The 24,761-nt window shown below is 43.2% G+C and overlaps 1 protein-coding gene across 4 annotated transcripts in view; it reads right to left on the bottom strand.

Moving 5' to 3' along the window:
• DOCK11 (dedicator of cytokinesis 11) overlaps positions 1 to 24,761 on the bottom strand; it is a 328,799-nt gene that overhangs the window by 150,376 nt on the left and 153,662 nt on the right. For all 4 annotated transcript variants that reach the window (XM_060182487.1, XM_060182486.1, XM_007530393.3 and 1 more), the window contains exons 15-19: positions 14,664 to 14,786; positions 14,405 to 14,481; positions 7,640 to 7,824; positions 7,477 to 7,542; positions 5,063 to 5,155 (exon numbers count right to left, since the gene is read on the bottom strand). In XM_060182487.1, the coding sequence (XP_060038470.1) occupies positions 5,063 to 5,155; positions 7,477 to 7,542; positions 7,640 to 7,824; positions 14,405 to 14,481; positions 14,664 to 14,786 (544 nt within the window). The remainder of the gene's footprint in view (positions 1 to 5,062; positions 5,156 to 7,476; positions 7,543 to 7,639; positions 7,825 to 14,404; positions 14,482 to 14,663; positions 14,787 to 24,761) is intronic.

Genomic DNA, 24,761 nt, shown 5'->3' on the forward strand with positions numbered 1-24,761 from the left:
GGAATAAAGATAAAGAAAGGATCTTGAATGCTGAACGAGAAAAACAAAAAGTCACCTACAGAGAAAAACCCATAAGATTAGCAGCAGATTTATCCACACAAACACTATAGGCCAGAAGAGAATGGCAAGATAGATATTGAGAGCTCAATGAGAAAGGGTTTCAACCAAGACTACTGTATCTTGCTAGACTGTCACTGAGACTAGATGGAGGCATAAAAACCTTTTCAGACAAGCAACATTTGAAGAAATCAACTATCACCAAGCCTGCCCTGCAACAAGTTCTGAAAGGTCTCTTATAAGCAATCACATCATAAACATGCCATGTCAGAACACTCTAAAATTTTAGAATAATGGCATTAAAATATCTTCATTATATAATATCAATAAATGTCAATGGCCTGAACTCACCTATTAAAAGGCACAGAGTAGGAAGATGGATCAGAAAACACAAGTCAACCATATGTTGTCTGCAGGAATCCCACCTAATTACTCAGCAAGATAAACACAAACTCAAAGTGAAAGGATGGAAAACTACCGTACATGCCAATAGACCACAAAAAAGGACAGGGACAGCTATTCTCAATCTGACACCATAGACCTTAAAACAAATAAAATTTTAAAAAATAGGGATGGACATTACTTAATGCTCAGAGGATAAGTCAATCAAGAGGACTTAACAACTATTAACATCTCTGTACCCAATGAGAGGCCATCTAAATACACCAAACATCTAATGAAAGGGCTACAGTAATAAATTAACAGTAACATAGTAATAGTAGGGGATTTCAACACCCCTTGAGTGTTAGACCAGAAACTATCAAATACTTAGAGGAAAATATTGGCAGAACTCTTTTCCATCTGAATTTTAAAGGTAACTTCAATGAAACAAATCCAATCACAAAAAAAAGTTGAACAATAAACACAAAGTAGAACTTGGACTGGGTCTGATGTATTGCACCAAAGTAAAGGACTCGGGCGGGGGGGGGGTTCAGGTCCTGGAACATGATGGCAGAGGAGGACCTAGAGGGGTATTGAACTTTGAACTGTTATGTGGAAAACTGAGAAATGTGAATAGGGGTAGATGGTATAATGGTTATTCAAAGTGACTCTTATTCCTGAGGCTCCGAAGTCTCAGGTTCATGGTGAATTTACCTTGGATGGAACTTGAAGATATCATGTTAAGTGAGATATACCAGAAACAAAAGGATGAATATGGGATGATCTCACTCTCTGGCAAAAGTTGAAAAACAAGATCAGAAGAGCAAACACTAAGCAGAACTTGGACTGGAGGTAGTGTATTGCACCAAAGTAAAAGACTCTGGGGGAGTGTTCAGGTCCTGGAACATGGTGGCAGAGGAGGACCTAGTGGGGGTTGTATTGTTATGTGGAAATATTATGCATGTACAAACTGTTGTATTTTACTGTTGACTGTAAACCATTAACCCTCCAATAAAGAAATTTTTAAAAAGTAATGATAAAAAATAAAGTACGTGCGATTTAAAACATTTAAACATACCTGCACAGGAACACACAAGCATACAAGCGTGCATACAAACACTCACATACTCTTTTGGTCAACATAGAGTAGAACCAGTGGTTGAAAAGCCTGCTGATCTCTGACATCCTGAAGATCATGTGCATTATGATCATGGCCAAGTGTTCTATAATAAGTGACATTGGTTCTAGAGAGAGACATGGAGTGACTTGATAATGAACATTTGGCCACAACACCATTGTACAGGGCCTGGTATGGACATACTGACTCCTTTCCATGGCAGGTCTCTCTCTCTCACCACAGAACATGCTTCTTCACAACCTGCAGCCATCTGGATAGCAAATGCTCTGAAGCACAGAATTCTGGGCACATTCCCTCCCTGAGTGACAAAAGCACAAAGCCTCCTGATGCCCACCCCCCAACCACCACACACACACACACACACACACACACACACACACACACACACTGCAAGCACTTCGCAACACCTGAAAAGCAGAAGCTGGAAGACTGAGACAGGAGTGAGCATGAAGCCCTAAGGCTGAGGTATAAATCTTCCATATGCCAGCAGGTGGGAACTGGGCAAAGTGGGCAAGCATGGAGAAACAGCTGTGCTTCTGGCAGGGGATGCACATGCAGGATCCATGGAAATGTGTGGGAGTCGAGAGAGAGCAGCCCGCAGATCTGAATAAGCCAGGTCCACAGAGACTAGAAGAGGGTGTGGGCAGAAACACAAAGAGAGACACTGGCAAGTACAGGGAGACAGAGGAGTGGGAAGCAGCACAGGGTAGAGTTGGTGCGAGAAGTGGGCGGAGGAACAGGACACATGGAGCCTTCTCCTCAGTAACTGGGAGGCCTTCAGTACAGACAATGGGGGTCAAATGACCCGGAAGTACTGCCATGTCTATAAACGCTACTCACTAATGAAAAGGCCACGGGCTCCCACACAAAACCCAGAAGAGGAAAGAGCAAGAAGAGGCTTCCTTCAGAAAGATCTCTACTAGGGGTCAGGTGATGGTGCACCTGGTAGAGCACATGTTACCATGTATGAGGACTCAGGTTCAAGCCCCTGGTCCCTACCTTGAGGGGGGTGTGGAAGCTCACGAGTGGTGCTGTAGGAGTCTCTCCCTCTCTATTTCTCTCTGTCTCTGTTAGAAAGAAATAAAAATCGTATTGCTGTCATTATGGAGAACAGTATGGAGAACCCTTAAAGAAATACAAAAGGAAATACCTTAACATCCAGCCAGTCCACTCTTAGGAAATTAACCCAAAATATATAACACTGATTCAAAGCGATATATGCTCCTCCATGTTTATAGCAGCTTTACTAATAATAGTAAAAACTTGGAAACTCCCAAAATGTCCTTCGACAGATGTCTAGATACAAACGTTATGGGACGCGTACTCAATGGAGTATTACTCAGCAATAAAAAGGATCATATCCTTTATCCTTGGGGATAAAGTGGATGGAACTGGAGAAGATGATGCTTAGTGAAGCAAGTAAGGAGGTGAAGGACAACCACAGAATGGTTACACTCATATGCAGAATATAGAGAATTGAACATACAAATGTTAAGGGGAAAAAGTATCAGCCTCTATCTAAGACCGTGGGAGAACTATAGTGGTTGTCTCTGGGGCTGGGGACACAGGCCTTTAGTGGCAGGAGTGGTGGGGGGGGGAAGAGTATACTGTAAGCCATTAACATCTCAATAAGGGGCCAGGTGGTGGCGCACCTGGTTGAGTACACATGTTGCAATGCTCAAGGACCCAGGTTCAAACCCCCGGTCCCCACCTGCAGTGGGAAAGTTTTGTGAGTGGTGAAGCAGGGTTGAAGGTCTCTTTCCCTCTCTGTCTCTCCCTTCCTCTTGATTTATGACTGTCTCTATCCAATAAATAATAAATATAGTAAAAATTTTTTTTAAAAAACCTCCTCAATAGAAAAGAGAGTCACCAGGAGCAATGGAGTCTTGCAGGCACCTAGCCCTAGCAATGACACTCGCAGCAAATAATATAAATACCATTTTAAAAAATATTTATTTATTTATTCCCTTTTGTTGCCCTAGTTGTCTTCTTGTTGTAGTTATTATTGTTGTCCTTGTTGGATAGAACAAAGAGAAATGGAGAGAGGAGGGGAAGACAGAGAGCGGGAGAGAAAGATAGACACCTGCAGACCTGCTTCACCACTTGTGAAGCGACTCCTCTGCAGGTGGGGAGCCAGGGGCTTGAACCGGGATCCTTATGCCGGTCCTTGCGTTTTGCACAATATGTGTTTCACCCGCTGCGCTACCGCCCAACTCCCAATAAATACCAATTTTAAAATATTTCTTAAAAGAATAAAATCTCTCCTATACTTATTTGAAAATTGAGCAAATAGTCTTGGCACGGGAAAGTGACTTGCTTAAGGTCACAGACACATTTGTTGGTAAACCGAGGGCTTCCCCAGTCCCCGTCTAGTCTCTGTTTCCCGTGGTTTTTATCTCACATCAGAGCTACTTCAATTCATGGGTAAATATTCCTCTACTATCAAAGCAATAAGTACTCGAGGGTTCTTTATCTGTGTTTGTTTGCTAAGACATAGACGGAGGAGAAAAAAATGAAAAGAGACAACAGCACCAAAATGTCCTTCAATGCAGTGGGGCTGGGGTTTGAACCTGGGCTCACACATGTTGAGGCAAGGCACTATTCAAGTGATCTACTTTGTCAACCCTAGGGCCCTTTATCATGAGGTGACATTTTCTATTCCCAGGTAACAAGACCTTCAGACGTTGAAAGTTCAGATAAAGTGTTGGAAGTCTTAGGATCCTGGTGCATGATGATGGAAAAGGACCTAAGGAGGTGGTGCAGTGATGAAGCTTTGAACTGTCTCTTGTTGGTATTCTTCGTGTTGGTTTGGTCCCCTTCCCCCTACCTCTGAGAGATTTTGTTTGGCCCCTGCTAGTTTTGCGCCCCTCTTTCTCCCCGCCCCCTATGCTAAGGAGGTCCAAAGTCGCAGCAGCAGCCGCCGCTGGAGGGAGAAAGATGAGGAAGCACATGGTGTGGTGATTTGCCCACTCGTGAATAAAGCTTCTCTGCCCAGCTGTGTGTCTCTGGTCGTCTCTGTCTACTGCCATGAAGCTAGCCCGGCCTGCTGAAGCCAGCCCGAACATTAACGACACTCTCTCAAGCAAGAGGTCCTGAGTTCGAGCCCCAACAGCACATGTGCCAGAGGGATGTCTGGTTCTTTCTCTCTCCTCCTATCTTTCTCATTAATAAATAGATAAAATCTAAAAAGAAAGAAAGAAAGAAAGAAAGAAAGAAAGAAAGAAAGAAAGAAAGAAAGAGAAAAGGACCCAAGTTGGAGGTGAGAGTCTTCCACAGACACCTATCAGAGGGAGATGGGAAATTGTACCCATCTGTCAACAACTGTACTGTAAACCACTAACCACTTATTAAAAAGAAGAAGAAGAAGAGGAAGAGAAAGAAGAAGAAGAAGAAGAATGAAGTATTGGAGGAGACACAAAGAAAAGCAGAATAGCAAACCAGGACACTTGATAGATGCCAAGGGTTTTTGTTTGTTTGTTTGTTTACCTCATCATAGAACTCTGGGTTTTGATTGTGATGCGAAACCACAGCATACGCACTTGTGGTGAAAACAGACCCCGCAGGCTTTCCATAGATGCACTGCAAAAAAGAAGGAGACAGAGTCACTGTGAGAGCAGGGTCATGATGAACCACACCCACTCTCACCAGCATGTAAAACTCTAGATCATTGGGCTCAGGAGAAAATGTAATGGTTCAGCAAATAACTTTCATGCCTGAAGCCCTGAGGTCCCAGGTTCAATCCCCAGCATCACCATAAGCCAGGCTGACTAGTGTTCTAGCTAAAACAATACGTCCAGATGACTTAGACTCACTGCCAATGCTCCTAACTTGCTGCACAGATGCTCCTGAATTTCTGGCCATTAAAGCAATTAGATCCTAAAGTCACTGACAGTTAAGAATCCAAACCCAGCTAATCGTTTTGAAAAGGACCTGTGAGGCTGACTTGTCAGGTGATCCTGGAATTTCTAAAGGTGAGTGGGTCTCCTCAGTCAGCCTGCTGCTGTGGTAGAAAGGGCGAGGAGACTAAAAACCAAAAAGACAAGTCAGGCCCATGAGGTGGTGCAGTGGATGAAGCCTTGGACTCTCAAGTGGGAGGTTCTGAATTTGATCCCTGGCTTCACATCCCCAATTCTTTGTTTCTGTCTCCATTTCTTGAATGAATGAATGAAAATTTATTTTTTTAGTAAGCTTTTTCTTTAAGTCTACTTTTTTTAATCCTTATTTTATTTTATTTATTTATCAGTGGATAGAGAGAGAGAAATTGAGAGGGGAGAGGGAGATAGAGAGGGAAAGAAACAGAGAGACACCTACATACAGCCCTGCTTCACCACTTGTGAAGCTTTCCCCCTGCAGGTGGGGACCAGGGGCTTGAACCTGGTCCTTGTGCACTGTAATGTGTGTGCTTAATGAGGTGAGCTACCACTCGGCCCCTGAATGATTTATTTTAATCAGCAGCAGTCATGTACTCCTAGCCCAAAGGAATCCAAGCTTTAAATGACTCTTAAGCAACAGACAAGCTCACTGGTCACCCACAATAGGTGGAAGGCTTCCCGTGGAATGATCCAATTTCGATTTGAGGTATTTTATTTTCAAAGGCCTAATAAGCTCAAGGATGAATATGGAGCCAGTGTGCCAAAGTACTAATTGCCTCTCCCTGTGATTCAGAGGCAGCCTCAGGGCCAGCTAAGAAATGAACCTGAGACTCCTTATGAGGCCACAGCCAACTCTAGCCTTAAAGATGGCTGTGAAGGCAATTTGGAGGAAGTGTGGAGAGGGAACCTAAGAATTTTAAAAGTTATAGGAGGGTAGTGTATGGAGGAAAAAGAACTCTCATTTCTCCACTGCAGGGATAGTTGGAGAAAATATTCTTCATTTGAGGCAGCTAATCCTTAAGGTAACTTAAGATTCTCTGTGAAAAAAATTAAGAAAACACTTCTTTTTCTTTTTATCCACCGCTCCTGGAGACCATTTTTTCCCTTTTGTTACCCTTGTTGTTTTATTGTTGTTGTTGTTGTTAATGTCATCGTTGTTGGATAGGACAGAGAAATGGAGAGAGGAGGAGAAGACAGAGAGGGGGAGAGAAAGACAGACACCTGCAGACCTGATTCACAGCTTGTGAAGCAACTCCCCTGCAGGTAGGGAGCTGGGGGCTCCAACCAGGATCCTTCCACCGGCCCTTGCGCTTTACGCCACCTGTGCTTAACCCACTACACTACCAACCAACCCCCAGAAACATTTCTTTTCAAAGGTGGGGACTGTCAGTGAAGGGGACATTCCAGCTTCTTTGTCTAAGTGATTGGAGTGGGAAGCCAGCCAGACAGCTGCCTGATTTAGTCTGGAGCTGCAGAAGTAGAGATGGTACAATGTTCTGGTTCAAAGTAAAAGCCAGTGACAATGAGGAAAGATGTAATGGTTCTATGAAGAGGCGCTACACTCAGTAGTGCTAAGACTCTAACTTTGCCAGACCACTCATTCAAGTTTGGAGGCACTATTTGGCCAGACCAGGGAGAAGAAATACTATCTCAGATCAAAGCAGCCCTGCTGTGGTTCTGCCAGCTCACAGCCCCTTCAGGTTTCATGGGGGAAGGAGTTTACAGACCCTAGGTGGCCCCATTATAAACTGCCTGGTCACGAGAAGAAAGTGACCTTGGGACTAAGCATTAGAGCAACTAAAAAATCAAAGTGGGGTAAAGACAAATATTTCTCCTGTATAGATTTAAATTTTGTTATGTGTCAAAAATGAATCCATCTCTAATGAGTAAGGAAAGACAAAATCTTATTGGTCTCTTTAGAACATTTTCTGTTCGGATGTTTAGACAGATGAAACAGAGCATATGAAACTATTGAGTTACCAAAATCTCTTTCTTTACTGAAAACGTTTATCAAGATGATGAACAAACCTTCAGTGCACTAGCATCACTTTCGTCTGAATCCCGGAATTCCACACAGACTGCAATGTTCCTCGCCTGAAATAATTAATCATTCAAAATTAATCACAGCATGAAAAGAACATAAATAGCTTTTCATAGCCCCTGCCACAAATGCACAGTCTACATGGCTTACCTTAGCAAACGTTTTCTGGCTATCGTATTTTAATTGCAAGGGATATACATACAGGTGGTTTTTGTAAATCGTAAATGGATAGCAATATTTGGTCATTTCTGGAACAAACTCCTCAACTTCCACAGTAATATTTTGACAGTTCTTTTCGAATGGTTTCAGGGGCACATATGAAGAAGTAATACAGTCTATAGTGGTGGGGAAAAAAAAAACAGGCAAAGATAATGTTGCTTAATAATCATTAACATATCCCTGTATCTACAAAAGCCTGTAGTGACTTCTCAAAGACTGATTTTTCAAAGAAAACCAGATTTCTCAGTGACTGACAAAAAGTCCTACAGCCACCACCAAAAATCTAAAAGCCCAAAGCTGATTGCAGTAGAAGCCTTCAACCCAGGCGTGAACTGTGATTTGCTGTTTCATTCGCAACATAGGGTAATTGGCCAAGTATAACAAATCATAATTTTGACAAATTTAGACTCTGCAGAGAAATCCATTCCACCCCCCCCCCCCATGGTTGCAATGTAGCTTGCACTGCATATTTTTACTGGCATCGGAAATACCAGTACATTTATGGCTTCACTTAGCTCACAGCTAGTCACTTTCAAAAAGTTAACTAGGATGCAGGTGCAATTTTTCACCTATCTCACACCCAGATAATGGAAGCCTTTAGAAAGAACAGATCTTATGAGGATGTGTGGGCAATAATAAAAATGGTATTTCCAAATGTGAAAACTCCACCACTTCCAGTGGCCATTTTTGATAGAAGAGAGAGAGAGAAGATGGGGAGAGGGAGAGAGAGAGAAGGGGAGGGGAAGGGAGGGGAAAGGGGAGAGGAGAGGAGAGGAGAGGGGAGGGGAGGAGAGGAGAGGAGAGGAGAGGAGAGGAGAGGAGAGGAGAGGAGAGGAGAGGAGAGGAGAGGAGAGGAGAGGAGAGGAGAGGAGAGGAGAGAAGGGACATTTGCAGCACTCATGAAGCTTCCCTCCCTCAGGTGAGAACCCAAGAATTGAACCTAGGTCTTCAGGTCCTTGTGCATGATGACATATGTGCTCTACAAGATGAGCCACCACCTGCCCTTGGCAGCAAGTCATCTCAGTGGTCACTGCAGTTATGGTCATTCAGACACTGAAAGGGGTCCCATCCATTTGTCCTTGCTGCAGAGCCAATAGTGAATGGAGAAGGAAGACCCAGGGTGTCATGGACCCCAGGGTTCAGCATTTCCGCTGGGTCTGCTTTTTGTTTTTTGTTTTGTTTTTTTTCCTCATCATCACAGTGGTGCTTAGAATAAAAGATCTAGAGGTTCAGAGCAAAGGTAGACTGGGAAAAAAAGCAGTCACTCCACTATTCAGTTAACCATTGCTAGCATTTACACTTGGGAAATTTTTCTGGTAATCTTTCTATGTATGTTTTATATAATAATATGAAAATATAGCCACAACTCGATCCTGTTTTCTTGACATTTTATCTGCTGTCTCTGTGCAGACAGTCTTCATAAAAATTATTTTTCACGGCTGCATGCAGTCTCCTGGTATATAAGTGTCTCAACCCACATTGACTGTCTGAGACTCTATTCATTGCTGATTCCTTCCAATATAAACAACACTGGGAAGAACATCCGTGTGCGTGTGCGTTTTGCCAGCAAGGATTTCTCTAGGGCTTTAAAGCTGCATGATTCCATTATTCCCTACAGATTTTCTTTTAAATAGAGAGGGGGGAGAGGAGAGATACTACAGCACCATTCCACCACTCAGAAGCTTCCCCTCTGCATGGTACTCTCAAGTGGTGACCAGGGGCTTGAACCTAAGTACCATGTGAGAATATACCCAGAGGTGTAACTGCTGGATGGTAGAGAAAGTGTATGCTTCATTCACTTCGTGAGAAACTGCCAGGCTGTCTTCTAAAGAAGCTTAACTGGGGTCTGCCAATGGTGCAGCTGGTTGAGTGCACATACCACAGTGCACAAGGACCCTGATTTAAGCCCCACTTCCCACCTGCAGGGATCTCTCTGTGTCTCTCTCTCTCTATTTCCTCCTTCTCGCTCAGTTTCTTTGTCTCTATTCAAAATAAATAAAGGCATTATATATATTTAAATAAAAAACGCAGTTCGGGTGCTCTAGTGGGTGAACTATCTTCTGGTCTCCGTCTACATTTTTAAAAAGTTTCCGTGAAATGAACGAGAAACTGTGGAAGGGGTAGAGAGGGAGGTAGAAAGAGACACTTGTAGCACTGCTTCACTGCTCTTGAATCATCTTTCCTGCAGGTGAAGTCCTCTGTCTACATTTCAAATGATTTCTTTAGGCTAAATTAACCCATTACAGTTTTTGATGTAAATATTTCAGCATAAACTAACATCCACTCCTGCTTACAAAACCTTAAGAATGAATCCTCATTGTCTTGCACTTGGATTAAAATTCAGTCTTTTAAGGCCCTCCCATGGGCTAAACAATTCTCTGAAGGATGTAATCCCTCCTATTTCATTACCTGTCTCCTTGTTTCCATTATGAACCAAACTGGTTTCCTTTCTATCCCTACAAACCAAGCTCACTGCTTCTTCAAGGCCTTTCCATACACAAAGTTCCCAACCACTTCTTTGAGCACCCTTTGGAAAGCAGCCTGTAGACTGGACTCATTCATTTGTATGTTCTCTTGTTGAGTGTCATTGCCTCTAGACCCTAATATTTGCACTTTTTAAGCACACAGTAAGTATTAAACAAATGTTTGTTCAATAAATGCTTATCCGACAATGCCACAATGATCAACAGGAAACCCAGTAACTGGGAGATGTTTGCACATTACATATCTAACAAAGGACTGATATATATATATATATATTATATATGTAAATATATATATATATATATAAAGAAATCATACAGGTGGCCAGGTGGTGGTGCACCTGGTTGAGCACACAGGTTACAATGCACAAGGACCCAGGTTCGAGCCCTCAATCCCCACCAGCAGGGAGAAAGCTTTGTGAGTGATGAAGCTGTGCTGCAGGTGTCACTGTTTCTCTTCCACTCTATCTCTCCTTTCTCTCTTGATTTCTGATTGTCTCTATTCAATAAATAAATAAAGATAATGAAAGTTTTTTTAAAAGAAATCATATGCATCAACAGCAAAAAGAACCCAAACAGAAAGTGAGCAGACCTACTCCACTAGGGAAATATAGAAACAGGCTGGGAGTATGGATTGACCTGCTAATGCCTGTGTCCAGTGGGGAAGCAATTGCAAAAGACAGACCTTCCACCTTCTGCACCCCAAAACAATTTTGATCCATACTCCAAGTCAGGGAGAAATGATGAACAGAGGGCTCTGAAATCCAAATCCATCTGGAACCAGAGAGAGAGGAGGGAAAAAGGGAGGGGTATTTGGATGGAATAATAGGTGTATGCGTGACTTGGAAAGGAAGAGAAGGTAGAACCAAAAAAAAAAAAAAAAGAGGCCAAATATATACAGATACAGGTAGATAGTTGTAGAAATAATAACTGACCCATATCTGCAACCTTGGGAGAACTGCTGTAGCTTCTAATGTAGAGATTGGGGATCCAGAACTCTGGTGGTGGGAACAGTGCGGAATTGTACCCTTGTTATTTTGTAAATTTTGTAAATCAATATTAAATCATTAATACCCTACTAGGGAAAGACAGAGGTAGACTGAGACTATGGATCGACCAGTCAACGCCCATGTTCAGAGGGGAAGCAATTACAGAAGCCAGACCTTCCAACTTCTGCAACCAACAACGAACCTGGGTTCATACTCCCAGAGGGATAGAGAATGGGAAAGCTATCAGGGGAGAGGATGGGATATGGAGAGCGGGTGGTGGGAATTGTGTGGAGTTGTACCCCTCCTGTCTTACAGTTTTGTTAATGTTGCCTTTCTTAAATAAAAAAAATAAATTAAAAAAACTTCTTAACATGAAAAAAGTTGGTAGAAGGGCTGGAGGAGATAGCACAGTGGTTAGACATAAGACACTTATGTCTGAGGCTCCAAAGTTTAACCTCTAGTACCACCATAAGCCAAAACTGAGCAGTACTCTGGTATAAAAAATGTGGGCAGAAGATCTGAATAGACAGTTTTCTAAAGATATACTTATGGCCCACTGACATAGAAACAAACAGATAAGCAAAATCACTCCAAGGGGCTAAATGTGGCACACCTGGTTAAGCACACATTACTATCCCCCCAAAAAAAAATCCACTTCATGTATCATTAGAGAAATTGACATTAACTATCACACTAAAATTCCCCTTCACACCTGTGAGAATGACCTGCAGTCATGGAAATGGGTGATTACAGGTGTTGGCAAAGTTGGGGAGAAAAAAGAACTCTGTTAAACCAGTGGTAGGAATGCAAACTGATGCAGCCACAATGAAAAAATAATATGGAGAGCCCTCAAACAAATAAAAGTGATGGGTTAGGAAGACAGTATAATGGTTATGCAAAAGACCCTCATGCTTCAGGCTCTGAGGTTCTAGATTCAACCACCAACACCACCATAAGCCAGAGCTAAGCAGTGTTCTTGTATCTCTCTCTCTCTCTCTGAAACTCTCATTAATACATATATTATAGTAAATATTTGTAAGTATATATGAACTATAATATACAACATAGATAATGCTATAGACTATATATAGATATAAACAGAAAGTGGAAATAGCTTATGAGTGGCAATACCAGACCTAGACATATTTCCAAAGGCCATGAAGACACCAATTTTAAGGGACATATGCAGCCCTACGCCTGTGGCTGCATTACTCATAACAACCAAGGAGTAGAAGCGGCATCAAAGGTCAGCAGATGACTACAAAAAGTAATTATGAGGTAGAATTTAAAAGGAATACTACTGGAGAGTCGGGTGGTAGCGTAACGGGTTAAGCGCAGGTGATGCAAAGCACAAAGACTGGCATACGGATCCCGGTTAGAGCCCCCGGCTCCCCACCTGCAGAGGTGTCACTTCACAGGTGGTGAAGCAGGTCTTTGGGTGTCTATCTTTCTCTGCCTCTCTCTGTCTTCCCCTCCTCTCTCCATTTCTCTCTGTCCTTTCCAACAATGACGACATCAATAACAACAACAATAATAATTACAACAATAAAACAAGGGCAACAAAAAGGAATAAATAAAAAGATAATTTTTTTTAAAAAAGGAATACTACTATGTAAATAAAACAGATGATGCTGTGTCCTTTGGAAGAACAAAGCAGGAACTAGAGGTGATTGTGTTTAGTGAAATAAGTAAAGAGGTGAAGGAAGGGGTCAGGCGGTAGCACACTGGGTTAAGCACACTTAGTATGAAGTGCATGGACCCATGCAAGGATCCTGGTTCCAGTCCCCAACACCCCACCTACAGGGAGAGTCGGTCACTTCACAAGCGGTAAAGCAGGTCTGCAAGTATCTATCCTTCTCTCTGTCTTGCAGTCCCCTCTCAATTTCTCTCTGTTCTATCCAAAAAACAAACAAGTAAACAAAAAAATGGGGGGGGCAGGGAAGGCCTCCAGGAGCAATGAATTCATAGTGTTGGCACCGAGGCCCAGCGATAACCCTGGAGAAAAAAAAAAAAAAAAGAGATGAAGGACAACTGTTGGGTGGTTTTGCTAATGAACAATTACAATACATGAACTTGTACCCAGAAGGAAAAAAAAAAGTAACCTAACTCTCAAACTTCATTAGGACTATGGTGGTTTATCACTGGGGGCAGACTGGTGGGGGGAGAAGAGAATTTTGGTGGCAGATGCAGTGTGAAAAAAAGAAAAAAATTAAAAAGCACAAGTGTGTATTGGGTGAATGAATAGAATGGTAAATGGATAGAATGTCAGTAGGGGAATGCCTTTATTAGTAGTACCTTAGAATATCTCCTGGCCATCGGGTTAAGTGCACGTGGCGCAAAGTGCAAGGACCAGCACAAGGATCCCGGTTGGAGCCCCCGGCTCCCCACCTGCTAGGGAGTCCCTTCACAGGCAGTGAAGCAGGTCTGCAGGTGTCTGTCTTTCTCTCTCCCTCTCTGTGTTCCCCTCCTCTCTCCATTTCTCTCTGTCCTATCCTACAATGATGACAACAACAAAAATAATAATAACAACAACAATAAAAACAATAATGGCAACAAAAAAGAAAATAAATAAATATTTTAAAAAAAGAATTATCTCCTGGCAAACTGCCCCCTGCTCATATGAGGTGGTGGTGCTGTCTGGCCAAAATGTTGCCAGAGTTTCATGCTAAATAGTGTGTGTGTGTGTGTGTGTGTGTGTGTGTGTGTGTGTGTGTGTGTGTGAGAGAGAGAGAGAGAGAAGACTGCAGAAATCAGCAAGAGAGCGAGAACAACATCAATCAGCAAAGGCACCTTGCTTAAAAGTGCACTGTTACTGACACTGAACATTTGTGGGATATTTTTGTGCCACTTCACTTGATTTCTTGCAAACTAATTTTTTGAGTCTTCTGGCCATTTTTCTCCTGAGATCACAGATGTTTTAGTCTTTAAGAGTCTCATGCTGTATCAACTGAGCTAGACAGTCGCAATGTTTGTCTTTAGACCGCAAATGCAATTCTCCTTTTGATTCCTTCCTTGGGAGCATTTCATCAGGACAAAAGGGCACAGAAACTAACTACGTACACCTGGATGGCATCCATGGGGAATAGTAGCTGAAGAAATTAGCTGGATTCACTGTCTCCCCACCCCTGCTAACATCCCTGGGAAATGTAGGGATAATGAAAAGAGAGAGACCTGAGATTCAAACATAGTCCTGAAGGTTTATATTGCAACAAGTGAATTCTTACTTGACAAATCCACAGGAACACATTCTACTGTAATATTTAGCTGTCCAGGAATAATCTGCAATTTGGTCTTCTCTGGCCTAGGTATAAAAATCAAAATATTGTATGCTTTAATATTACCATTGACTCAATGCACTGGCTACCATATAGCCAAATAGACATTTTTAAGCATTCCACTTCTCCCACATGATTCAATTCATCATTTTAAGAAAGTGCAGTCCATCTTTTATAAGGACTTACTGCAATAACGCCACACACTTACTTCTTATATTCTGAGAGCAACTTGAGAATGTCTTCATTTGAGAGCTTGCTACTGTCTTGTTTATACAAAGGAGAAAATCTCCCATCCAGATCCAAAGATCCTTGAATGTCTTTGAAGACAGGTCTAGAATAACAACACAAGGGTTTGTTAATTGAAATGACAAATTCAGATAAAATGTGCTAACAGAAGTAGAACATGGTTAAGCTTTTTGGCTTTTTTATTTTAAATATATTTATTTAATGCCTTTATTTTGGATAAAGACAAAGAAATTGAGCAAGAAGGAGGAAATAGAGAGAGAGGACACGGAGAGATTCCTGTAGCACTGCTTCACTGCTCGGGAAGCTTCCTCCCTGCAGGTGGGAAGTGGGGCTTAAATCAGGGTCCTTGTGCACTGTGGTGTGTGCACTCAACCAGCTGCACCACTGGAAGACCCCAGTTAAGCTTCCTTAGAAGACAGCCTGGCAGTTTCTCAAGAAGTGAATGAAGCATACACTTTCTCTACGATCCAGCATATTTCCCCAGGCTATAAGAATGCTCATAGAAGACTGATGAGTTACTGGGCCAAATGGGAAATACCCAGACATTCATCAAAAAGTGCATGGATAAACAAACCATGGTATGGTCATATAGTCGAATACCACTCACAGTGAAAGAGTGATGCATGAACTGGTATAGAAGAATTTCCAGACCAGACTCAGCATAAGAAAGCAAGTGCAATCTGGTCCGGGAGGTGGCACAGTGGATAAAGCACTTGACTCTCAAATGTGAGGTCCTAAGTTCAAGCCCCAGCAACACATGTACCAGAGTGATGTCCGGTTCTTTCTCTCTCCTCCTCCTATCTTTCTCATCAATCAATAAATAAAATCTTTAAAAGAAAGAAAGAAAGAAAGAAAGAAAGAAAGAAAGAAAGAAAGAAAGAAAGAAAGAGAAAGGGCTGGAGAGACAGTATAATGGTTCTGCAAAATATTTTTGTGCCTGAGGCTCTTATGTCCCAGGTTCAATCCCCAACAACATAAACTAGACTTAAGCAGTCTCTCTCTCTCTTTCTCTCTCTCTCTCTCTCATTAAAATAAAATAAAATGAAACATGTCAAGGTGGTACCAGCTGCATTGATTAGGTTGAGATCAGCAGATGCAGTATCAATTGGTCTGGATCAAGAGAAAGCCTTCTAGAAAATGAGCCCCACCACAGAGGTTTCAGGAGTGGGGGAAATATGGGTTTTATAGAGAATGAGGAGTTTTCCTGCCATCTTGGGGTTTAAGAAGGCAATAGATACTTATTATTATAACCAAGTTATTTGGAAATTTGATTGATTTTGAAAATCCCATTAGTGATTTAATAATGATCAACAAGATTGTGGGATAAGCAGGATACAATTCCACACAGTTCCCACCACCAGAGTTTCACATCCCATCTCCTCCATTGGAAGTTTCTATTCTTTTTTTTTTTTTAATTTTTTTTTTTTACAGCTCTATTACACTGCCACCAAGTTGCAGATGCTGCCATGACACCAAACTGACTTCCCTGGACAGAGGACCTCACCAATGTGTCCAGGACCCCCCCAGGCCCCTCCCCCACTAGGGAAAGGTAAGAACAGGCTAGGAATTACAGAAGTCAGACCTTCCTCCTTCTGCATCCCATAATGACCCTGTGTCCATGCTCCCAGAGGGATAGCTACGGGCCTAGCAATGGAGCACTTGGTTAAGTGCCTATATTACAGTGCTCAAGGACTCAGGTTCGAGCCCCTGGCCCCCACCTTCAGGGGTAAAGCATTGTGAGCTGTGAAGCTGGGCTACAGATGTCTCTTGTTCTCTTTCCCTCTCTATCACCCCCTCCCCTCTTGATTTAAAAAAAATGAAAAAAAAAACAATAGGAAAGCTTTAAAGGGAGGGGATGGGATATGGAGTTCTGGCAATGGGAAATGTACCCCTCTTATACTATGGTCTTGTTGATAGTTTTTATTTTATAAACAAATTAATAATAATAAAATTAATTAAAAATAAAAAAATAAAATAAATAAAATTTGTACAAAAATTAAGTGGTGGGGGTCTGTCCAGTGATGCACACATTACCATGAGCTAGGATCCAGGTTCAAGCCCCTTCTCCCTACCTGCAGGTGGGACACTTCCTAAGAGTTGAAGGAGGTTTGCAGGTGCCTCTCTTTATCTCACCTTCTCCTCTCAATTTCTCTCTGTCCTTTCTGATAAACATAGTAAGAAAAAAAGTGGGGGGAAGGCCACTGGGAGCAGTGGATTCTTAGTGCTGGCACCAAGCCCCAGCAATAACCCTGGTGGTAAAATCAATGAATCCATCAATCAAGTGCAAGAATACATTTAACATGGTTCCACTGACAAGAAGGGCTGAGCGAGATCAAGCTCATCTCTCTGACACTAAACAGCTCAGTATTTGTCTGACTAAACAAGGGTACAAGGAAGGGGCCCGAGGACACATTCTGGAGCGAAAGATATGCTCTAGATCATGTTTAGCGTGAGAGCCAGATGCCTGAATGGATACAATTGTGAAAGTTCATCAGATTGGACACGTAAGATTGCACACACTTCAAGGAGAGGTAAAGCATAACTCAATAAAGACAATCAAAAGCATTCAAATCAGTGTTTTAAGATGAACATACAGTGCATCATCAATGTGAATGTGCACTATTCCTCCCTTAATGCCTCTCTCTTTTTTTTTGTCTCCAGGGTTACTGCTGGTGCTCTGGTGCCTACACCACGAATCCACTGCTCCCGGAAGCCATTTTGTTGCCCTTGTTGTTTTATCGTTATTGTGGTTATTGTTATTGTTGTTGCTGTTGTTGGATAGGACAGAGAGAAGTGGAGAGGGGAGGGGAAGACAGAGAAGGGGAGAGAAAGGTAGACACCTGTACACCTACTTCACCGCTTGTGAAGCGATCCCCCTGCAGGTGGGGAACCGAAGGCCCGAACCAGTATCTGCTACACTACCGCTTAACCCCCTTACATTTTTTTTAAAGATAGAAACAGCAAGTGAGAGAGTAAAAGAGACCACAGCACTAAAGTTTCCTCCAATAAAATGAGGACCAAGCTTGAAGAGGGCTAACACACATGGCAAAGCAGCACACTATCCAAGCGAGCTGCTTTTTTAAATATTTATTTTTCCCTTTTGTTGCTCTTGTTGTTTTTCATTGTTGTTGTAGTTATTATTGTTGTAGTTATTGATGTCATTGTTGTTGGATAGGACAGAGAGAAATGGAGAAAGGAGGGGAAGATGGGGGGGAGAAAGATAGACACCTGTAGACCTGTTTCACTGCCTGTGAAGCAACTCCCCTGCAGGTGGGAGCCGGGGGCTTGAACCAGGATCCTTATCCCGGTTCTTGCACTTTGCGTGTGCTTAACCTGCTGCACTACCACCCAACTCCCTGAAGCGAGCTGTTTTATCAGCCCTCCTCCTCTCATGTTTAAGCAAGTGTTTACCGCTAAAAGGGGAAGTGATGTACAGGCTCTTGACACACAGGAAATGGCTCGAGCCAGAAACAGAATTTCCCCCTGGCAGAGTATCTGAAGATGATGTAGGCATTAACTACAATGCCAACTTCTAAGCGTACCTCCTTTGTTTGCAGTAAACAGGGGCTTAGCCTCCTGAGTACCCAAGCCAAGCCTTTAGAAAGGATTCTTATAACTGCTGACATCTGGCACAGCTAACTCCGGATGAGAAAAGCAGCCTGGCTTCTCATCAGAACTGGGGGAGAAGACTCCACCTGTGAAGACTCTTTATTAATTAACTTATTTATTTATCTATTGCCACCAGGGTTATTGCAGGGGCGTCATGCCTTCCTGAGTCTTCCACTCCCAATGGACTCAATTATTTTAAAGATTTTTATTTATTTATTTTTATGTCTTTATTGGGGGATTAATGTTTTACAGTTGTCTGTAAATACAATAGTGTGTACATGCATAACATTGCTCATTTTTCCACACAACAATACAACCCCCACTAGGTCCTCTGTCATCCTGTTCTAGGACCTAAACTCCCTGCCCCTTCCCCATAAGATTTTTATTTATTTATTTATTATTGGATAGAGACAGAGAGAAATTGAGAAGGGGGGAGAGAGAGAGAGACAGGGAGACACCTTAGGCCCTGCTTCACCATTTAGGAAGTTTTCCTCCTATGGGTAGGTACCAGGGGCTTGAACCTGAGTCCTTGTGCACTGTAATGTGCGTGCTTAACCAGGTGTGCCACTGTCTGGCCCCAGGACTCAATTTTTTTTTTACCTTTTCTATATAATAGAAAATGAAAGACAGAAAGGAAGTGAGGAGAGGGGGAGAAGGAATGGGTTGGAGAGAGAGAGAGAGAGAGAGAGAGAAATGCCACAGTACTGCTCCACCACTCATTAAGCTTTTCCCCTGGAGATGGACTGCTGTAGCGTCCAGGGGCCTGAACTCAGGTCCTTGCGCATAGTAAAAAATACGCTCTACAGGGGCCAGGTGGTGGCACACCTGGTTAAGCACATGCACTAACAGTGCGCAAGGACCTGGGTTCAAGCCGCTGGTCCCCACCTGCAAGGGGAAAGCTTCCTGAGTGGTAAAGTAGAGCTGCAGGTGCCTCTCTATCTCTCTCCCCCATCTTTCTCAATTTCTCTCAATCTCTATCCAACAATAAATATGGATTTTTTAAAATTATGATCTACGGGAGTCGGGCAATAGTGCAGCGGGTTAAGCGCACATGGCATGAAGCGCAAGTACCGGCATAAGGCTTCTGGTTCGAGCCCCTGGCTCCCCACCTGCAGGGGAGTGGCTTCATAAGTGGTGAAGCAGGTCTGCAGGTGTCTGTCTTTCTTTCCCCATCTCTTTCTTCCCCTCCTCTCTCCATTTCTCTCTGTCCTATCTAACAATGATGACATCAATAACAACAACAATAATAACTACAACAATAAAAAAAAAATATGCTCTACAAGGTGAGTCATCTCCCAGCCCCACTTGAAGACTTCCAGAAATTAACCTTTCCGGTAAACAAGATAGTGCATCTGCTTTGTCGTGCATTCAACTGAGTCTCAAGCCAAGGAACTGCACCACACAAGGCGAGGGAAGGGAAAGCCTCTCTCCCTCTGTCTCTTTCTCTCTCTCTGTCCCTTTCTGTTTGTTTGTTTTTAAATCAGAGCACTGTTCAGCTCTGGCTTACAGTGATGCTAGGGATTGAATCTAGGAGCTCAGCATGTCAGACATAAAAGTCATTTTCAGAATCATTAGCTGTCTTTCCAACCCCTTCCTGTTATTTCTATCTGAAAAAAAAATCAGCCTAAAGCAGTAAAGTCCCGGTGATGACAAAACTAATTAGCTTTATGCTTCCAACTGAGAAAAGACATCAAGGGATGATTATTACAGCCAGAAGAAACAGGTAGCAGGCTACAGTGGTTTAGAGCAGGCTCTGAGGTTAGGGACCATGGGTTCTGAGCCAGGCTCGGCTACATGCTGTGTGAACCTAGGCAAGGTTTTTTTATTTTGTTTATTTTATTTTATTTTTTGCCTCCAGGATTATCACTAGGGCTCGGTGCCTGCACTATGAATCCACTGCTCCTGGTGGCCATCCTTTTCCCATAGTTGTTGTTGGTGTTGCTATTATTATTACTGTTGTTGTTGGATAGGACAGAGAGAAACGAGAGAGGAGAGGAAGACAGAGAGCAGAAGAGAAAGATAAAACACCTGCAGACCTGCTTCACCACCTGCAAAGAGATACCTCTGCAGGTGGGTAGCTGGGGGCTCGAACCGAGATCCTTGCATGGGTCATTTTCCTTCACACTATGTGTGCCACCACCCAGCCCCCAAGCATCTTTTTGAGTATTAAACTTTTGAGTTTCAATTTCCTCATCTCCAAGATGGAGATAATAGGAGCCACCTTTAAAAGAAAAACAGACGAGAGAAAGACAGAGGAGAGGGAGAAAGAGAGGCAGGGAGGGGGGAGAGAGAGAGAGAGAGAGAGAGAGAGAGAGAGAGAGAGTCAAAATAGCTTGTAGAGTGAGCTGCTTTGCCTTTGCGTGACCCAGGTTTGAGCTCCCACACACACACCGCATTGAAAGAAGCTTCAGTATTGTGGTCTCTTTCATTCTCTCTTCTTCTCCCTCTCTGTCTCTATCTTACAAAAAAAAAAAAAGAAAAAGAAAAGAAAAGAAAGAAAGTGCCCACCTTTTAACCACCCTTACCTCTCACTGCCTTGTGCAGAGTCAGACCTAATTTACTAACCATAAATAAGAACAGCAGCAGTAGCAAGTCGAATTCCCTGCGTGGCATGACTACTTTTGCTAAAATTGTAAGCCATATTCCACATTTGGTAGAGTCTAACTATCGAAAGTTCCACTACCCTTTGCCATTCACGGATCCCTGAACATCATTTTTTCACAATTACTTCATATTTCTTGCTACCTAGCGCTCAGGGCCTGCACAGCTCTATCCTTCCCAGTGGCTACTTTTATAGAGGATGAGAAACAAAGACAAGTAGGCAGCAGAGAGAGAGAGAAAGAGAGAGAGAGAGAGATAGAGAGAGAGAGAGAGAGACTCATAGCACAGCTCCACTGATTGGAAAGCTTCCCCCTGCAGGTAGAGACAAAAGGCTTAGACCTCAGTACTCATACATGGTAACATATGCACGCAGCCAGGTGAGTCATCACCTTTTACCAGGTGAGTCACCACTGGTTACTTTTATTAAATAATTGGGGAAATAATGATTTACAAGACTGTTGTCGACATGTGGTCTTCTTAAGTGAGGTAAGTCTCTGACAGATCACTGTTCAACCAGTCGACCACATAAGGACCATGTGCTTTCTCATTTACCAACATACAGTGCACCTGGAGACCTCCCACCCAAATGAAATGACTATAATAATAACAATAGCAGAGTTCATGAACTTGGAGTCCTCTGCCTTCATGCTATTCCCCAGCGCCCATGCACAAAGCTGATCAACAGAACTGGGTGCCCTTCCTCTAGAAATTCCAGTGAACTGTACAGGTTCATTCTCTCTCTCTCCACCCCCCCCTCTCTCTCTCACACACACACACACACACACACACACACACACACACACACACACACACACACACACACGCACGTCAATGAACATATTCTTTCAAAGGGTTAGAGAGAAGCAGGACCAGGTGGTAGCACCCAGCTAAGCACATATATGCTCAAGGAATTGGGCTCGAGCCCCCATTCTCCACCCACAGAGGGGACACTGCACAAGTAATGAAACAGTGCTGTAGTTTCCTTTCTCTCTCTGTATCTCCCTCTCCAACCCTTAATTTCAATTTATCTCTGCCCTATCAAATAAAATAGAAAAAGGAAAAAAAGAAGAAGAAAAAAATGGGCACCAGGAGCAGTGGATGTGCAGTGCCAGCACTGAACTCCAGCAATAACTCTGGGGGCAATTAAAAAAATAATGTACCGGGAGTCGGGCGGTAGCACAGCAGGTTAAGTGCAGGTGGCGCAAAGCGCAAGGACCTAGGAAGGATGCTGGTTTGAGCCCCCGGTTCCCCACCTGCAGGGGAGTCGCTTCACAAGCGGTGAAGCAGGTCTGCAGGTGTCTCTCTTTCTCTCCCCCTCTGTCTTCCCCTCCTTTCTCCGTTTCTCTCTGTCCTATCCAACAACAACAACAATAATAATAACTACAACAATAAGACTAGGGCAACAAAAGGGAATGAAAGAATGAATGAATGAATGAACAAATGAACAAATGAATGAATGAACAATCAAACAAATAAATGTACGAGGGCAAGGGGAGTAAGTTCTGGTGCTGTGGTGTCTCGCCGTGTCTCTCACTCTGAGGGGAAAAGTTGCCCCACAAGTGGTGAAATCATACAATAGCTGAAGCCCTAGCTCTGCACAAAAAGGGGGGGAGGAAGAAACACACTAGGGGTCCAGGTAGTGGTGCGCCTAATAGTGTGTTAGCATAAGCGAGCACCCCAGTTCAAACGTTCAGGGAGAAGACTGAACAAATGGCCAAGCAGGGCTACAGACATCTGTCTTTCTTTTTTCCTTCCTCCCTTCCCTTCCCTTCCCTTCCCTTCCCTTCCCTTCCCTTCCCTTCTCCTTCTCCTTCTCCTTCCTTCCTTCCTTCCTTCCTTCCTTCCTTCCTTCCTTTCTCTCTTTTTGTTCTTGTCTCCAAGGTTATTACTGGGACTCGGTGCCTGCACTACGAATCCACTGCTCCTGGAGGCTATTTTTTCCCTTTTGTTGCCCCTGTCGTTTATCATTGTTGTTGTTTTTGTCATTATTGCTGTCATTATTGTTGGCTAGGACAGAGAGAAATGGAGAGGGGAGGGGAAGAAAGAGACGGGGAAAGAAAGATAAGACACCTGCAGACCTGCTTCACTGCCTGTGAAGCAATCCCCCTGCAGGTGAGGAGCCTGGGGCTCAAACCGGGATCCTTATGCCAGTCCTTGCACTTTGCACCATGTGTGCTTAACCCACTGCACTACCGCCCAGCCTCCTCTTTCTCCATTTCTATCTCCCTTCCGCTCTCAATTTCTCACTGTCTCTATCAAAACAACAATCACAAAAGTGAAAAGGAATTGAAAAAATCTATTAATTAATCAAACATTTACACTTAAGAATGGCATTCTTTGGCTTCTCATTTTCAATATGCTTTCCAGAACTATTACAGTGATAACTTTTTCCAAGCATAAGCCCGGCCAGTTATGAGATAGTAGGCACACTGTAAAGAGTTCACTACAAATTCTGGCTTTTTGTGTAAAAAAAAAAAAAAAAAACAACTTTATCTCTTAGCAAATAAGCTATGCTTTAAGATATAATAAAGTAAGAGGTGTCAATCAGAACAGTAACCAAAGCCAAAGCAAACGACCCTAGAGCAAGACACATGAAGAAATGAAAGGGTCTTTGATACTCAGGAAATTTTTTTTTAGGTTTTTATTTATAAAATGAGAACACTGACAAGAGGCTAAGAGGGATACAACTCCACACAATTCCCACCACCAGAACTCCATATCCCATCCCCTCCTTTGATAGCTTTCCTTTCCTTTAACCCTCTGGGAGTATGGACCCAAGATCATTGTGGGATACAGAAGGTGGAAGGTCTGGCTTCTATAATTGCTTCACCACTGAACATGGGCATTGACAGGTTGATCCATACTCAATACTTGGGAAATTCTAAGAGAAAGACTCCTTCAATACATATGGACTGAATGTCTGTTACTGCCCCCCACCCCAAAGTTCAAGTTGAAATCTAATTCTGAGAGCGATGGTATTTGGAGGTGGGGATCTTTGGGAGGCAATTAGATAGGTCATGAGGGTGGAGCCTTCATGAATAGAATCAGTGCCCTTGGAAAAGACCAGAGTTAGGGCCGATGAAATAGTTCACTTGGATAGTGAGCTGCTTTGCCATGTGCACAACATGGGTTTTGAGTTGGCCCCCACCACACTGAAGAAAGCTTTGGTGCTGTAGTCTTATTCTATTTCCCTCTCTCTCTCCTCTCTGTCTCTAGCGGGGGGGGGGGGGGCGGAGGCTAGAGAGTTAGGCCACTCTTTTGCATATCACGTGAGAGCACCAGAAGTTGAACAACTAAAACCCAAAGTGTCTCACCCAGTAGAGGTCACACAAGTACCATGTGTGAGGACCCTGGTTCTAGCCCCCAGTTCCTACCTGCAGGGGAAAGCTTCACAAACAGTGCAGCAGTCCGTCCTCCCTCCCTCTCTATTTCTGTCTCTCAGCAGCTATTTTAAAAATGGCCTTTAAGCAGTTTTGGTCACTACCAGGCCATCTCATCATCCAGGGCCCTAGTCAGAGAATCCTGGGATTCCCACATAGACATGTTGGGCCTAGACCTCTAACAGATCCCTCTCCCCACAGCCATGATCATCTCCCATCAGGACCCTCTTGTGGGCCTCTACTTGACCTTGCCCTCAATGTGAGTCAACATTGGTAGGGACTGTCCCATTCTGCAAAGGGAGGTTGGATCAACATACTCTGCCACTTAAGGAAGATGGGTCGTGCAATGAGTGCAGCTTGGAATGTTCCTTGCCATGACCACAGAATGTAAGCTCAGACCTACAGGGACGCAGAGGTTCCACAGGCTCCTGTGCTGAATATGGGCCCCAGATCAAATCGATGAGGTTTAC

The sequence above is a fragment of the Erinaceus europaeus genome, chromosome X (genome assembly GCF_950295315.1).
Source record: "Erinaceus europaeus chromosome X, mEriEur2.1, whole genome shotgun sequence".
Lineage (NCBI taxonomy): Eukaryota > Metazoa > Chordata > Mammalia > Eulipotyphla > Erinaceidae > Erinaceus > Erinaceus europaeus.